The sequence below is a fragment of the Podarcis muralis genome, chromosome 9, assembly GCF_964188315.1.
Source record: "Podarcis muralis chromosome 9, rPodMur119.hap1.1, whole genome shotgun sequence".
NCBI classification, from domain to species: Eukaryota; Metazoa; Chordata; class Lepidosauria; order Squamata; family Lacertidae; genus Podarcis; species Podarcis muralis.
Genome location: NC_135663.1, coordinates 60,948,029 through 60,964,242, shown reverse-complemented (window position 1 = coordinate 60,964,242; position 16,214 = coordinate 60,948,029). Strand labels below are relative to the sequence as shown.

Below are 16,214 nucleotides of genomic sequence, written 5' to 3'. Positions count from 1 at the left end.
AGTACCTCTCATTCCCTTCGAAGCTCAGCATATTCTCTGCTTGTCTTCAGGCAGATCAGGGTTATGGTCTGCCTTAGCTTAGCAGATCTGGATCTGGTCAGTGCCAGCATAGGTGTACTACATGCATGGCGCCATGGGTTCCATGATAGAGTAAAGGTGAGGTATAAATGTGAGAAAAATAAATAAATGTTGGGCAGATGGTTAAGAGTCTAGAGCTTTCATCCACATTGTGGTCTTCTCCCAAGTATCCAGGATTCCAGTGACAGACTTTTAATTGTTCGTTTGTGAGGTCAGTGATGTATGATGCATCCTGGCACAAGTATTTGAGGGCTGTCTCCATGGATACCTTCTGACCCATGCTTTAAGTTCTACACATGTGGTCCTACTAGTTCTGTCATTAGTGGCCTTTCTTCTGACAACACCCCATCTATGAGACTCCCTCCTGCTCAAGATCTCATTTCTCCCCACATTGGTGGCATTAGGAATCAACTCAAAATGTATTTATTTTGCCAGGCTTTTGATGGTTACGTGCAAATTGTAATAGAAATGTTTTGACTCTGTGTTGTTGTTGATTTTTTCATGAATTTTAATTTCTCTCTGTGTGTTTGATTTGAGCGCAAGGAAGCAGTACCACACAAGGGCCTTACCTCCCATCCAGTGACAGCAGCTAGGATAGAAATAGCAGTGCAATGGAAAGAAGATCCCAATCTCCAGTGACATTGTGATTTTATACAGACAGACCTGAGGCATAGGAAGCTGCCCTATATCAAGTCTATTTGCCCAAGTAGCCATCTACTCTGACTGGCAAAGGCTTTCTGAGGTTTCAGATAGAAAAGATTTTTCACCATTCACATAACCTGCTCCCTGATCCTTTTCCTTTTCTGTTCTGTCTTTTCTGTTGTAAGCCTTTGGGTAAGGACTGTCTTGTATTTTTAATCTGTGCACTGCAGTTTATAAATGATTAATAATAATATAGTTTAGCTTCTCTTTATGTCAGTTTGTGAACCCTATATATATTATGGGAGATTTGTACCCAGTTTATAATTTTGTTCTTTACTCTTTCTCCTATCTTTCGTTTTCTATTTTGTTCTATGTATTAAATGTATCTTTCATTATTTGATGTAATGTTGAAAACACCAAATAAAAATTAAAGATATGAAAAGAAAATACATGGGCCATATCTGATGACTCTTAAAACTCTTAAGTAATGACTGAATAAGATTTCCAAGAAGTGTGTGATATGCTGCAGACTATTACTATTAACCCTAGAATAGTGGGCATCTGTCTATCTCAGGAGACAATGGAGTGTGCCTCCAGGGGTGAAGTCAAACTGCTGTGTTAGCAGCACCAAAATGACCTGCCCATGGCACAAGCCTGGGCAAGTATGTATGGAGGTCCTGGGCTACCCACGTCCCAAGAAGATTGTTGTTACAATGTCCCGAGGTTATCAGTCAGAGGAAATGCTCGTTCTCTGGACCTGCTCCATAAAACATAGTGCCTTCATTTATCTTTCTTCTTTCCAAAAATTCCAAAATTTGCACAAGCCTTAAACACACTGATTCAGGGAAGAAAATGCAAATCCCTGTACAACATTAAAAAAATTCACAAAGGAACATGTAGCTTGTGCTACTTTCTGCAGACAAATAATTTATCTGGGTAGCTTTTGAGTGCTGAACGGAGCTTCCTCTGTTTTCTTTATATACTTCCTTTCTCCCATGCCACCCAAGGCAGTTTACAATTTTAAATATACATAAATGCCACATATGTTACAAAATAAAGAACAGGGTTCTCTCAGGAGCTGAGAGCATGAGATTGCTGGCCTACGTCTCCTTGCTTCTACTTTCCTTCAAGGACACACAGCCCTTAAGTACCTCCAGGGAAAGGGGAGGCTGCCCCAACTTTTCTTAAGCAACTCTTTAGGAGTTGCTGTTATGTGCATCCTGACCTGGACTTCTCCCCTTCCGCCTTTCTTCAAGGCACACAGGTCTTCGCAAATTTAAGCTGGGGTTGTAAGCTTGTTGTCTGGCCCACCACTGTTTCCACCACTACAGTGCCATACCTACCAGCACTAACTCCAGAGCCATGGTGGCAGCAGTTTCCTGCCACAAGGGACTGAGACTGAAAAGAGGTAAAACTTCTTGGCAAAACTGGAGTGGGAAGTTACATTAACAAGCAGTGCTTATTTTCCAGCATACATATCCATCTGCAGTTATACTTTACAAGGTCTGTCTCCCCATTAATATCGAGATGTTTTGTTTGTTGAACTTTGTAGGATCATTTCATGGAAGTAATTAGAAACCAAGAATTTTTATTGTTACCAGCCACTGAAATTGCAAAGCTTTTAGCAAGTGATGATATGAATATTCCAAATGAAGAGACCATCCTCAATGCATTGCTTACATGGGTGAGACATGATTTGGAACAAAGAAAGATGGATCTCAGCAACCTCCTGGCATACATCAGGCTGCCTTTACTTGCACCACAGGTAAATAAATGGCTGCAATCTGTATAGCTGTTCTTTCATCTTTCACCAGTTGATACCGGTAAATTAAGGTGATATGGTTTGGTTGCCTCCCACTTGGAAACCTCTGCATTCATGCAGGGAATCAGCTTACCATTAATACAGTGCCACCAGTAACACACTATGGTAATGTAAGCTTTTAACAATTAGGGAGCAGTTGCCCCGAGGACCTATAGCTAAATTGGTTCTTTTATAAATAAATGTTTGTTTTGAACATCTTTCATATTTTACATTTACTCAATGTTCTTAAGACAAAGATTCTGATTAATTTTGTATATGGGTCTTGTGTAGGAAAAGAAACTAATTTGTGTAGGAAAAGAAACTAATAATGGTTATTCTAGAGCAGCAGTAGGGAATTTTTTTGGTTCTGTGGGGCAGATCCATCAAGGGGGGAAATTTGACATCAGGGGGGAAAATTGACATGTGGGCAGCCCCACCTGTTGGATCACCTGATGTCAGATGATTTGGTACTTTGAAGTTCTGATATCCGGACTTCCAAGCACTGTGCAGACAGCAAGGTACATCTGCCCCCATCACCAATCAGAAAGCAGATTTGGCTTCCCTGTTTTATCAGTTGTCCATCCTTGCTCCATGAGCGATTTCTACTGAAACCACAGCTAAAATTGAGTGTGTCCCCCATTTTAGCAGGGGTTTCAATTATCAGGAAGCGGTTTGCATCAACTGATGCCTGGGGAGTTCAGTCCTGCTTTCTTCAGGAAAGGCCAAAGCTTTCAAGGTATGAGCTTTCGTGTGTAATACACACTTCATCAGATAGTAAAGGCACCCCTGCCCGTACGGGCCAGTCGTGTCCGACTCTAGGGTTGTGCGCCCATCTCACTTAAGAGGCCGGGGGCCAGCGCTGTCCAGAGACACTTCCGGGTCACGTGGCCAGCGTGACAAAGCTGCATCTGGCGAGCCAGCGCAGCTCACGGAAACGCCGTTTACCTTCCCGCCAGTAAGCGGTCCCTATTTATCTACTTGCACCCGGGGGTGCTTTCGAACTGCTAGGTTGGCAGGCGCTGGGACCGAGCAACGGGAGCGCACCCCGCCGCGGGGATTCGAACCACCGACCTTTCGATTGGCAAGTCCTAGGCACTGAGGCTTTTACCCACAGCGCTACCCGCATCCCCAGTACTTCATCAGATACTCATTACCAAACTAAAAGCTATGGAGAGACATGGTCTGAATAGGGATACTGAATTCATGTCCCATTATACATACTAAAGCTAATTTTGGTCATCTATCCCTTTAAAAATCCCTTGCCCTTCCCTATGGAACCAACTGCCATAACAGTCATCAACTGTTATAAGGTTGAAGCGACCTCTGCTTCAGAGTATCTGAAGATGATTTTTTCATCTTTCATCTTGTTATTTATTATGACTATGACAGATCAACACGGCTATCCACCTGAATTTGTAGCATGTGGTTGAAAGTGACCAAGATCAAAACTAAGATAGGCAGTATGCTGAATTATTAATGGTTTGCATACAGCAAATGTTACATACTGCAAACTGAAGCAAGATTCACTAAATCAAGAATCACAATAATTTATTCAAAGGAGCCATAACATTATGGGAGAAGTGTTATGTTGCAGCCAGTACTGGTATGTTAGGAACAAAGCATGCCAAGTCAACCTTGACCAAGGTTTATTGGTCTTTGTTGAAGACTGACACAATACAATGTGATTTCATTCTGTATTCTGTTCCTTTCATTATAAAGTGTTATGGATGATGGCAGTGGTTGGAGTCTAGCAGCTAGATAGCAGTACTGTATAAAATTTTATCTGCGTGTTTGAAAGATCATAACAATAGGAAGACATAAATGCTGTTCCAAATGATGGGCATGCACACACGAAAACCTGTGTACATGTAATTTCCTTTAACAGAACAAATAGCAGATTGGGGTGTGTGTGTAAATTTTAATCAGGAAAACAGCCTTAGTACTGCAATACTGATCCAAATGCCCACGCAGGGAAGGTATTAGCAAAACTTTAAAGAAACAGAAGTTGTGCTCATTTATCTCTGTAATCTTCTCTATCAAAATCCCTGCCTTTACACAAACAGTTTACTCTCTGTATTGATTGTAGGTTAGTTATGTTAATTTGGCATTTTATGTTCAGAATATTCCTGTTGATTTATTCAAATTCAGCACATCGTCTTCTCCTTTTTCTAGTTTTTAGCAGATATGGAAAACAATGCACTCTTCAGAGATGACATTGAATGTCAAAAACTCATTATGGAAGCAATGAAATACCATCTGTTGCCAGAGAGGCGGCCCATGTTGCAAAGTCCTCGTACAAAACCCAGAAAATCTACAGTTGGTGTGTTGTTTGCAGTTGGAGGCATGGATGCGACTAAAGGTATGGATTATAGGATGTCTGTACTACAGATGAAAAGGCACATATCACTTCAGGAGTTGGGAGGCTAATTTGTAAGTGTTTTCCCCGGTTCAGTGAAAAGTATATTTTTTGCTCTTCGTGCAAGAGCTGAAAACTGGCCCTACAAATGTGTGACTCAGTTTCAGCCAGATAAAAGCCGGCTGCGAGGATGCCTGTTAGCTAGCATTTTGTAACTACAGTGGTGCCTCGCAAGACGAAATTAATTTGTTCCGCAAGTTTTTTCTTCTTGCGAGTTTTTCGTCTTGCGAAGCACGGTTTCCCATAGGAATGCATTGAAAATCAATTAATGCGTTCCTATGGAGACCGCTTGCCAGGCTGGCGGTGCGGAGAAGGGCTTTTCTCCCCACCGCAAGCCTTCAGGACAGGTATGGGAACAGAGGGGAAGGCGCGCAGCGCTTCTCCTCTGTTCCCGGGGCTTGCGGTGGGAGGAGGGTTTTTCCTCCCCACCGCCAACATTCAGAACAGCATTCTGAATGTTGGCGGTGGGAAGGAAAACCCTCCTCCCACCACAAGTCTTCAGGACAGCCATCCGAAGGCTGGCGCGGGGAGAAGGTCTCTCCGCCCCACCGCCACTGGCGGCGGGAGGAGGTATCTCCGCCCCACCGCCAGCCTTCGGAAGGCTGCTCCGAAGGCTGGCGGCGGGAGGAGGTCTCTCCGCCCCACCGCCAGCCTTCGGAGGAGCCTTCCGAAGGCTGGCGGCGGGAGGAGGTCTCTCCGCCCCACCACCAGCCTTCGGAGGAGGTCCGAGGACAGTGGGTAAGACGCGCTGCGCTTCCCCGCTGTCCCGGAGATTTCCCTATGGGCTTTCGTCTTGCGAAGGAAGCCCATAGGGAAATTCGTTTTGCAAAGCGCCTCCAAAACGGAAAACCCTTTCGTCTAGCGGGTTTTCTGTCTTGCGAGGCGTTCGTCTTGCGGGGCACCACTGTACCACCCTGTTCTCTTCTCTCCCCTCCCCCACCTCCCCCCAAAGGAAGATCTATGAAGCACTATGCAACTGTGTTTAAAATATTGGTGGCTTATAGTAATAAGATTAAGTATGAACATATAAATGTATATGAACCACGTAATCCCCCCCCTTCCTGTAAACCCACCTGAAATAAATGAGGGTGGGGTTTGGGTGGGTGGAACTGAAGGGTTCAGCTTGCTGGAATGTATGTGTTCCATGAAAGTAGCACACCTAGGCTTACAAAATGGATGCAGAACTTCTCATTGCTTTTACAATCTCATATCTTTCTTAATCTAATAAATGATCAATAGAAACATAACCACATGATGGCCGTTATATTATTGGTGAAAATATACCAGCCTTACCTTAATCAAGTTCAACAAGCTTGCCTGTTTTGATTAAGAAAAAATGCAAGTGAAAAAGAAGTTACAGTGGTACCTTGCAAGACGAATGCCTCGCAAGACGAAAAACACGCAAGACGAAAGAGTTCTCCGTTTTTTGAGTCGTTCCGCAAGACGAATTTCCCTATGGGCTTGCTTCGCAAGACGAAACGTCTTGCTTGTTCTTGCGAGTTTGTTTCCTTTTTCTTAAAGCCGCTAAGCCACTAATAGCCGCTAAGCCGCTAATAGCCGTGCTTCACAAGACGAAAAATCCGCAAGACAAAGAGACTCGCGGAACGGATTAATTTCGTCTTGCGAGGCACCACTGTATAGTAAATTATTATATGATATTATTTCACCTCTGTGCACACAAATATTCAATGAAATAAGACAAAAAAATAATCCTAGAAATTAATACTGGTAATAAAGGTGTGTACAAACAATGCTGTGTATTCGTAGTTCAAAAAAACCAAAGCTATCTCAGTATATTTAAATAATTACTAGTTACTAAAGTATTTTATTTAAAAGTTCTTGTAATGATTGCATAAGTGACCTTTCATGCTGTGTTGAATATGGATTCTGAATATACAGCTGAACTTGCAGAACATTTTCTTTCTAGCTTCAGTTAGTATTTCATATTTCATATTGCATGAATGAAAAAATTATGTTACACATATTGAGGAGAGAGCAAATATAAATTCCAGGAAAGTGAGACAGATCACAGTTCTACAAACTAGTTGATTTTATATCTGCCCATAAATTGTTGTTAACATTCAGTTCAGATTTGGTAGGACAAAATATTTAGCAAATGATTATTTGGAACCTTATTTATGTAATCGCTATTGACATCACATCTCAAGTATGCACTTTGAAACTACATGAGAACTAATGTATCGTGTGTGTATGTTGGGAATAATAATTTTTTTAAAGAAGTAATCAGATTGTTTATCACTATCTGAACCAAATCTATTGTATTTTTGTGGACAGCGATCACAAAGATTTGAGTTTTTAAATTAATATTATTTTATACTACTGCTAAGGAGCAACAAGCATTGAAAAGTATGATCTCCGTACCAATATGTGGACTCCTGTAGCAAATATGAATGGAAGAAGACTACAATTTGGAGTGGCAGTATTAGATGATAAGTTGTATGTTGTTGGTGGTAGAGATGGACTGAAAACACTGAATACGGTGGAGTGTTACAACCCAAAAACAAAAACTTGGAGTGTGATGCCACCTATGTCCACTCACCGACATGGTCTGGGTATGTATCTATTTTTATAACTAAAAGCAAGATTTGTGGTGTGATCAGCTCATTTCAATGACATGCTTCCTTGAAATTGCTACTTGGGCTTCTTTGGTACATTCGATATCAGTAGTAGGTAATTTGTAACAGACAAAAATCAGAAACAAACTTTAAAGGTTTTAATTTAATTTCCATCTCCAGCATTATGCTTTCTTATGTGTCATTCTTGGGAAGTAAAAGTATGGCCACTATATTGCATGTAGGTATGTGGTATGTGCGGTTCTCTGAGACACTTTTTATACGGCATCTTAAACCCCCCCCCCCCCAATACAGTGGTACCTCGGGTTAAGTACTTAATTCGTTCCGGAGGTCTGTTCTTAACCTGAAACTGTTCTTAACCTGAAGCACCACTTTAGCTAATGGGGCCTCCTGCTGCTGCCGTGCCGCCGGAGCCAATTTCTGTTCTTATCCTGAAGCAAAGTTCTTAACCTGAAGCACTATTTCTGGGTTAGCGGAGTGTGTAACCTGAAGCGTATGTAACCTGAAGCGTATGTAACCCGAGGTACCACTGTATTGAGATTGACTTTCCTTTGAAGAGTGGGAGAAAGTCACTGGACCTTCTTTTGACAGAAAGAAGACTGGAAACATTATAGCAGTCAAAACCTAATGGCTCCAAAACCAAGAGATGATCCTTTTTTTTTTGCTTTTTCCCTTTTCATTAATTTTGAGTGAGGGACCAAAGAGTTTTCATATTCTTAATTGGCAGTTGCAGAACATAGATATTATAGAAATATTGTGATATGTCTGCTTTTCAAGGCTCAAGTGTTTCTCTGTTCCTGTACATCAGCGGCTTTTGAACTTTGGGGCAAAATTATCAGGATTCTTAAATGAGGTGATCAATGACAGTAGGCAGGCTTTCCTGAGAGGCAGTTTATCCATCCCCATAAACATTGCAGCCTCGGTTCCTTTGGCATAAAAATAATGAATTAATTACTAAAGAAATGAATGAATGTTCCTTTGAAAATATGTTGTAATGTAGTGGAGATACGGATGGACAAGATGTTGAATGTATTGTAGGATGCCTTTCAATAGTTTGGCCAGGGTTTCATCTGAGTCTCAAAATATACTGTAGAAGCCCTAGTTCTGATTTCCTCATCAGAAAAATAAATGAGGAAAGCATTTTTGATGATGTGACCGTTTGAAACCACTGCGGTATGTCATAAACAATTGGGCCATTTCACATTCTGAAATAATAGTGTCTTCTTAACTCAAAGGGGTGGCAGTACTGGAAGGTCCTATGTATGCTGTAGGAGGACATGATGGCTGGAGCTATCTGAATACCGTCGAAAGATGGGATCCACAGGCACGCCAGTGGAACTTTGTGGCTAGCATGTCAACCCCAAGGAGCACAGTGGGTGTAGCAGTATTAAGTGGAAAGTAAGTAGGACTAAAGAGAGAAATAAGGGCAAATGTTCCACAACATTTTACTCAAAACTCATATATATAAAGGAAATTTAGTAACACTGGAATGATGTCATCTACCAGAAGTTCAGAGTGTCAGGCTTTTGAATGATGCTGTGTATGCATGTTTTTGTCCTATCCGCTTCTTGTTAAAATATTCATTGGGTATCAGGAAACATCCAGTGCTCATTAAATCCTTACTGTTAATTTCCTCTTGGATGTTTAATAGTTTCAGGACTGCAGGCAGGACTTCTTTTGTCCTAGAAATGGTTCCAGTAATTTGACTTAGTCAAATCTAGCAATGTATTTTTAATAACAAATTGATAATGCTGCATAAAATCCTGACAACTCAAACGGTAATATAAGCAATTGTCTTTAGCAGTAAGAAGGCTGAAGAGAAACTGACAATTTTATCCATTTTAGGGAAGAAAATAAACAAGCTCTTGTTTTTTCTGAGAAATATTATTCCTTCCTTGAAGTATCGGAATAGCTCTCATTGTGGAAAACCCTGTTGTTTTTTATAATGCACTTTTTCCTAAATTATATGCTACCTTTTTTGATATTTTCAAAAAAAATTGCATCGTTATTTAGAAATAGAAAAGGACCACACAAGTAATGGGATGAGAAATGTAACATATATAAAACTTTCAAATCTATTGTATAAATGAGCCCATAAATGTGGTTAGAATTACATTATTACTTTCAACATCAAAGGACAAGCTGCACCACCTACTGAGGTGGAAATGAACTGAGACAAAGCTGTTGTTTAAAACTACTACTTTGTTACTGAGAAATTGTAGGTAGGTTTTAAGAAAAGCATCAGAAAATGGGTGAGACTTACTCTTTCAGAAATAGGATCCCAAGAGAGTTCTCTTTGAAGCAATGGCAGCAGCAGATTTCGTTGTCCCTGAGGAAGATTTTAAAGTGTTAGACTTAATGCTATTTTTATTCCGCAGTAAGCCATCTAATTCAATGCCTGCTTGACTCTTTTGTGTGTGTGTTCAGAAAGTATTTCATACATGTATTTGTATGCTTACAGGTTATATGCAGTTGGTGGTCGAGATGGAAGTTCTTGTCTCAAATCTGTAGAATGCTTTGATCCTCATACTAACAAGTGGACACTCTGTGCTCAGATGTCAAAACGAAGAGGTGGCGTTGGGGTAACCACCTGGAATGGGTTTCTCTATGCTATTGGAGGCCATGATGCACCAGCTTCTAACTTGACATCCAGGCTGTCTGACTGTGTGGAAAGGTATTAATGTAATAAAGTGTTGCTATGAAGATACTTAAGGTTCTCGCTGTCCCATTTTCCTCATTTACAGCACCCTAAAATTATCTGCATTTAGCACTTGAGCATATAGTGCAGGAGGATGCAGAAAAGGAGGTAAAAAGTAAAAGATACAGGTTATGTAGAAGCAATTGATTTGGAGTATTTCTGCAATGGTAGCAATTTTTGTAGAACAGTTGCAAGAGACACCATTCAGAGAGATTTGGCATGGGCCAGGGTTTGTGTTCCACCACAACTGGAAATTTGTTGTGTGGCTTTGGGCAAGATGCTGTTAACCAAAAGGATAGTAGTAAAAATCCACCAACTTGGGTCAGAATGTCAGTAAACAAAGACATTAGTTAACCAAAACAGAAGTGCAAATTCTATGGAGGATATTAATTTTAAAAATAAAGCAGCAAAAAAGAAATTACATGAGAGATGTCAAATTCTATAAAGAATTTGTTTTCAGAAGCAGTCTGCAACAAGAGAATCTATCATACGTCTCGCCCAACTCAGATGTAGATTCCTGGCTTGCTAAGTCAGTTTAGTAAGCTGGCAATGAGTACTGGGCCTGTGCTTTCATTCCTCTGCTCTCCTATTTGTATTCATATCTTGGTTAGCTTAAAACTACAGTTCTCTATTACAGTGGTGCCTCGCAAGACGAAATTAATCCGTTCCGCGAGTCTCTTCGTCTTGCGGTTTTTTCGTCTTGCGAAGCACGGCTATTAGCGGATTAGTGGCTTAGCGGCTATTAACGGCTTAGCGGCTATTAACTGCTTAGCGGCTTTAAGAAAAAGGAAACAAACTCGCAAGAACTCGCAAGACGTTTCGTCTTGCGAAACAAGCCCATAGGGAAATTCGTCTTGCGGAACAACTCAAAAAACGGAAAACCCTTTCGTCTAGCGAGTTTTTCGTCTTGCGAGGCATTCGTCTCGCGGGGCACCACTGTATGTCCAGAATGGGGAGATGTGGCTCAATGTCTGAAAACATTATGTCGGACCGTGGCATTAAACCACAGATCTTCATTTTGGACAAAATGGGGAAGTGTGGATTAAGCTGATTCAGATAAATGTGTTAAGGGGTAGGATGAACATGTTCTCAATTTGACAAATAGCTTGCCGGGAATGCACTTCCAAACAGGGTCTGTGTATGTGTAAGAACGGTACCAACAGTGATGAAAGAAAGCAAAAGATCTAGGTGAAGTTACAATGAAATCCGTCAGAAGAAGTTCTGAAATACTATACAGGGTGTGGAGTAACAGGAAAAATTAGAATAGCATATATAATACTCTCTTGGCAGAACTTCAGACATATGGAACTAACCCTTATGCTGTTGTTTTTAATTCAGGTATGATCCCAAAACTGATATGTGGACTGCCGTAGCTTCCATGAGCATCAGCAGAGATGCAGTGGGAGTCTGCCTTCTTGGAGACAGATTGTATGCTGTTGGGGGATATGACGGACAGACCTACCTTAACACGGTGGAGTCTTATGACCCCCAGACAAATGAGTGGACACAGGTATTGCTTAAGGTTTGGAGGGTTCATATATCAATGGTGGGTTAAATTTCTGGCATCTTCTGTTCAAGGTGCTCCCATAGCAAGTCTGGCTGGCAGAGCTCTCTGTGACCTTGGAAGGGCCACTCCAAGTCATAGTAGTCAATAGCAGGTAGTTGGCTCCATCATCTCAGTTAGTAGAAGGCAACATCAGTGTTCAAATGTTGCTGTTTTTAAGAGTAATCTCAGCCTCTTTTGGAAGCCTGCCTTCAGCTCAAATTCAGTCATCCCAGGTGAGTGAGTGAAACCATGTGTAAATAAGAATCACAGAACTGTAGGGCTGAAAGGAACCTTGAGGGTCATCTAGTCCAGTGTTTCCCAACCTTGGGTCTCCAGCTGTTTTTAGACTACAACTCCCATCATCCCTAGCTAGCAAGACCAGTGGTAAGGGATGATGGGAATTGTAGTCCAAAAACAGCTGGAGACCCAAGGTTGGGAAACAATGATCTAGTCCAAACCCCTGCAATGCAGGAATCTTTTGCCCAATGTGGGGCTTCAACCTATGACCCAGAGATTAAGAGTTTCATGCTCCACTGACTGAGCCATCCATCATGAACAGACTTCTGATTGTTCTGCTACTTCCTGCCCCTCCCTACATATGATTTGAGCAGCATGGCAAACATCTTCTTTTCCTGGTGCAACCAAGTCTCTGTCCTTTCCTACAAGCTTTCTGAAAGAAAGGTGGAAGAAAAGGGAAATATGATTATTTAAAATGGGAAGTACTGGAACTCAAGCCTACCAAAAAAAAAAAAAACTGATTCCATATCTCAAATATTCACCATCTGTATGTGACAGCAGTTATGTGGTGCAAGCATTCTACATAGATGCAGAATCGCTCGCATTTTTATCCAACTTGGGCGCACAGAGCAAACCTTACCATCTGCCCCAGGATACGTAGCCACTTCATATCCAGTGGCTGCCACTGGAAAGTGCAAATGAAATCTAAACTTAGAAGTTGCTCTTTTTGTTCTAGCTAAGTAATCAAGTTTTTCTCTGTAAACCCAGCAGAATAATTTTAATGTGGGGACACCTCACGCCCAGGGGCTAAATGCAGTTGTCCAAGCCTCTCTCTGGCCACAGCTTCTCCTTGGCCATGCATCCTCCACCTTTTTGCCTGGATGGAATATATCCTTGAACTCTGGTAATGCCTCTTGCTTGCCTGAATGAAGAACAGAGTTGCTCTGTCCATTTTTACCCCTGGAAAGAAGAGCTCTCTAACAGTAAGAGCTGTTAGTGGAGCAGACTCCCTTGGGAAGTGGTAGATCCTCTCCTTTGTTGGAGGTTTTTAAACAGAGGTTGAATGGCCATCTGCCACAGATACTTTAGTTGAGATTGTTGCATTGCAGGGGGTTGGACTAGTTGACCCCTGGGGTCCCTTCCAACTCTATGATTCTGTGACCCTAACCATGGCTGGAATATGGCCCCTGAAATCCTAGAAGGTAGTGTACCCTTGATCTGATGTATGCAAAAGGTGACATAAAAAGTATAATCTTCCTGTCCCTGCTAACAGGAAACCTATGCCCTGTATTAATATCCTGCTCCATAATTTATATAATTGAGCTTTGACATTATATTTTAAAAACGATGGGGTTGAGTCCAGGTGACCTCTGGCTCAAACTAAGCGCTGATTGAAAAACAGGTAGCAAGTGATTCGTTCTCTTGCTCAACATTCATATTAAAAAGGTAAAGGTAAAGGTACCCCTGCCCGTACGGGCCAGTCTTGCCAGACTCTAGGGTTGTGCGCCCATCTCACTTAAGAGGCCGGGGGCCAGCGCTGTCCGGAGACACTTCCGGGTCACGTGGCCAGCGTGACAAAGCTGCATCTGGCGAGCCAGCGCACCACGCGGAAACGCCGTTTACCTTCCCGCCAGTAAGCGGTCCCTATTTATCTACTTGCACCTGGGGGTGCTTTCGAACTGCTAGGTTGGCAGGCGCTGGGACCGAGCAATGGGAGCACACCCCGCCGCGGGGATTCGAACCGCCGACCTTTCGATCGGCAAGCCCTAGGCGCTGAGGCTTTTACCCACAGCGCCACCCGCGTCCCTAACATTCATATTACTGTGGCTCTAATTTTTTTAAATAAAATATTTGCGACTCTAGCAAGCGTGCTTTGTCACTGACCCTTTTCCACCTTCTTGTCACCATTCCAGGTTGCACCGTTGTGCCTCGGAAGAGCTGGGGCATGTGTCGTGACTGTAAAGCTCTAATTACAAAGATATCCTTCTCTTCTATAGACTCGGGGGGGGGGTGCCCCCAAGTTACTAAATTATAATCATATAAGGTACTGTGTATCTTCACAGGGCAAAGAGTTTGGTCTTAATCCATTAGCTAAAATGTTTTTTAATTAAAAACGGACCAACATTATGCACTTTTTAAAAATGAGTAATGCAATTTATGTACATTTATTTGTAATGGAATACTCTGCAGCCAGCTGGCAGGTTACATTAGAAATGCGGCAACTGAAAAATAATTGGCGCTTACAAATTTTGGTTTTTGCTCTAGGAGGCCCTGGGCTCTTTGTTATAATAAGCCTGGGCACAGTACCATTTCCTTTCCATTTCCATATATGTTTTTGGCATGTTCAGGATGCAGATATTGACATTGCTTTCATTCCAAATAATTTGTCTTGACTATTGGAATATTATTGTTACTATTTTTACATGGTACAAAGACAAACCAAATGCAGATGGAATCAGAGTATCAAGGGTACCTCTTGCGTGGGAAATGCTATACATTTGATGCTTGAACTCTTCTCACCACAGCCGACATTTTGCAGCCTTTGTTTTTTAACCAAAGCCTCACTTTAATTACTGTCTTAGTATGCTATGGAAGTGTTTGTTCTATAGGATACTTTCTTCAAGAGCTTTTCAGCGTCCACCACACTTACTGGATTTTCTAATCTTTTATGGAACTTTCTCTATTCTATAAATATTTATATATCATTTCATCTTTCTGAGCCTGATTGCAGTTTCACTGAGTGGATCTCTTCCTGAAAGAAATTCAGAAGTTGGAGTTGGGGGGTGCATTCTAATGCATCATTAAAAGTGACTTTCATGTGTGGTTTCTGAAGCATTCCATGATCTGAAATTATATGTAGCTAACTTTAATTTACTTTGAAAGAGGAGTTTGCACAAATCTTAATACACTTTTATAAGGTGAAAACTCGTGCCATTTTTAGCAAGCGTTCCTTTAGCAAAAAGTGGGCATTACCCTACAGCTGGTGCATCCTTTCAGGGTGCTCAGCTACTTCCAAAAAGACTGACAGTCTTTCCAAGGATCAGACTTGCGTAACTAAATTATTTAATACTGTAATAGATTTTCTTTAGTATTTGCCTTATGTTGACTTGTTACACTACTCAGAATTACTTGGGTGTTCCAAGTGCTCTATGAAACTTTTATATTTTCTTTTGTGCCTTGTTTCTTACATGTTCAAATATGTTATGTAACATTCTGTTGTACTTTATCTTGAAAAAATCTGAATATGTAAACTAAAGGATTTCTTTCTTTCTGAAAGTAAATGGAATGTGTCTGACAAATAGTCTTTGCACACTTGTAATTTTTTAATACAGTTCTGAACTTTGAAGTCCACAATTAACTATTAGTTTAAAGGGGAAGTGGCATTCTACTTCAGTGTATAAGTCCTGTCCTGTATGTTATCATTTTACAAATGATTTTGTGATGCCTTATTCATACAAGTAAGCAGTACACACACACAAAAGCTAAGTATCATAACCAGTACCCAGCTACTCTGGGCGGCTTCCAACAAAACACTAAAATACAATAACCTATTAAACATTAAAAGCTTCCCTAAACAGGGCTGCCTTCAGATGTCTTCTAAAAGTTTGGTAGTTATTTTTCTCTTTGACATCTGGTGGGAGGGCGTTCCACAGTGCGGGTGCCACTACCGAGAAGGCCCTCCGCCTGGTTCCCTGTAACTTGGCTTCTTGCAGCGAGGGAACCACCAGAAGGCCCTCGGCGCTGGACCTCAGCATCCGGGCAGAACGATGGGGGTGGAGACGCTCCTTCAGGTATACTGGACCGAGGCCGTTTAGGGCTTTAAAGGTCAGCACTAACACTTTGAATTGTGCTCGGAAACGTACTGGGAGATTTCAAGACCGGTGTTATATGGTCTTGGCAGCCGCTCCCAGTCACCAGTCTGGCTGCCGCATTCTGGATTAGTTGTAGTTTCCGGGTCACCTTCAAAGGTAGCCCCACATAGAGCGCATTGCAGTAATCCAAGCGAGAGATAACCAGAGCATGCACCACTCTGGCGAGACAGTCTGCGGGCAGGTAGGGTCTCAGCCTGCGTACCAGATGGAGCTGATAAACAGCTGCCCTGGACACAGAATTGACCTGTACCTCCATGGACACTCCATTCTGCCTCCAGAATGACTCCCAGGCTGCGCACCTGGCCCTTCAGGGGCACAGTTACCCCATTC

At 41.9% G+C, this 16,214-nt stretch overlaps 1 protein-coding gene across 3 annotated transcripts in view; it reads left to right on the top strand.

Annotated features, from left to right (window-relative positions):
* Nucleotides 1–15,313, top strand: part of KLHL5 (kelch like family member 5) — a 47,125-nt gene extending 31,812 nt beyond the window's left edge. For all 3 annotated transcript variants that reach the window (XM_028743102.2, XM_077934383.1, XM_028743101.2), the window contains 7 exons: nucleotides 2,273–2,485; nucleotides 4,694–4,880; nucleotides 7,286–7,510; nucleotides 8,767–8,929; nucleotides 9,993–10,205; nucleotides 11,568–11,739; nucleotides 13,926–15,313. In XM_028743102.2, the coding sequence (XP_028598935.1) occupies nucleotides 2,273–2,485; nucleotides 4,694–4,880; nucleotides 7,286–7,510; nucleotides 8,767–8,929; nucleotides 9,993–10,205; nucleotides 11,568–11,739; nucleotides 13,926–13,982 (1,230 nt within the window). In that variant the 3' untranslated portion in view covers nucleotides 13,983–15,313. The remainder of the gene's footprint in view (nucleotides 1–2,272; nucleotides 2,486–4,693; nucleotides 4,881–7,285; nucleotides 7,511–8,766; nucleotides 8,930–9,992; nucleotides 10,206–11,567; nucleotides 11,740–13,925) is intronic.
* The last annotated feature ends 901 nt before the right edge of the window (nucleotides 15,314–16,214 follow it).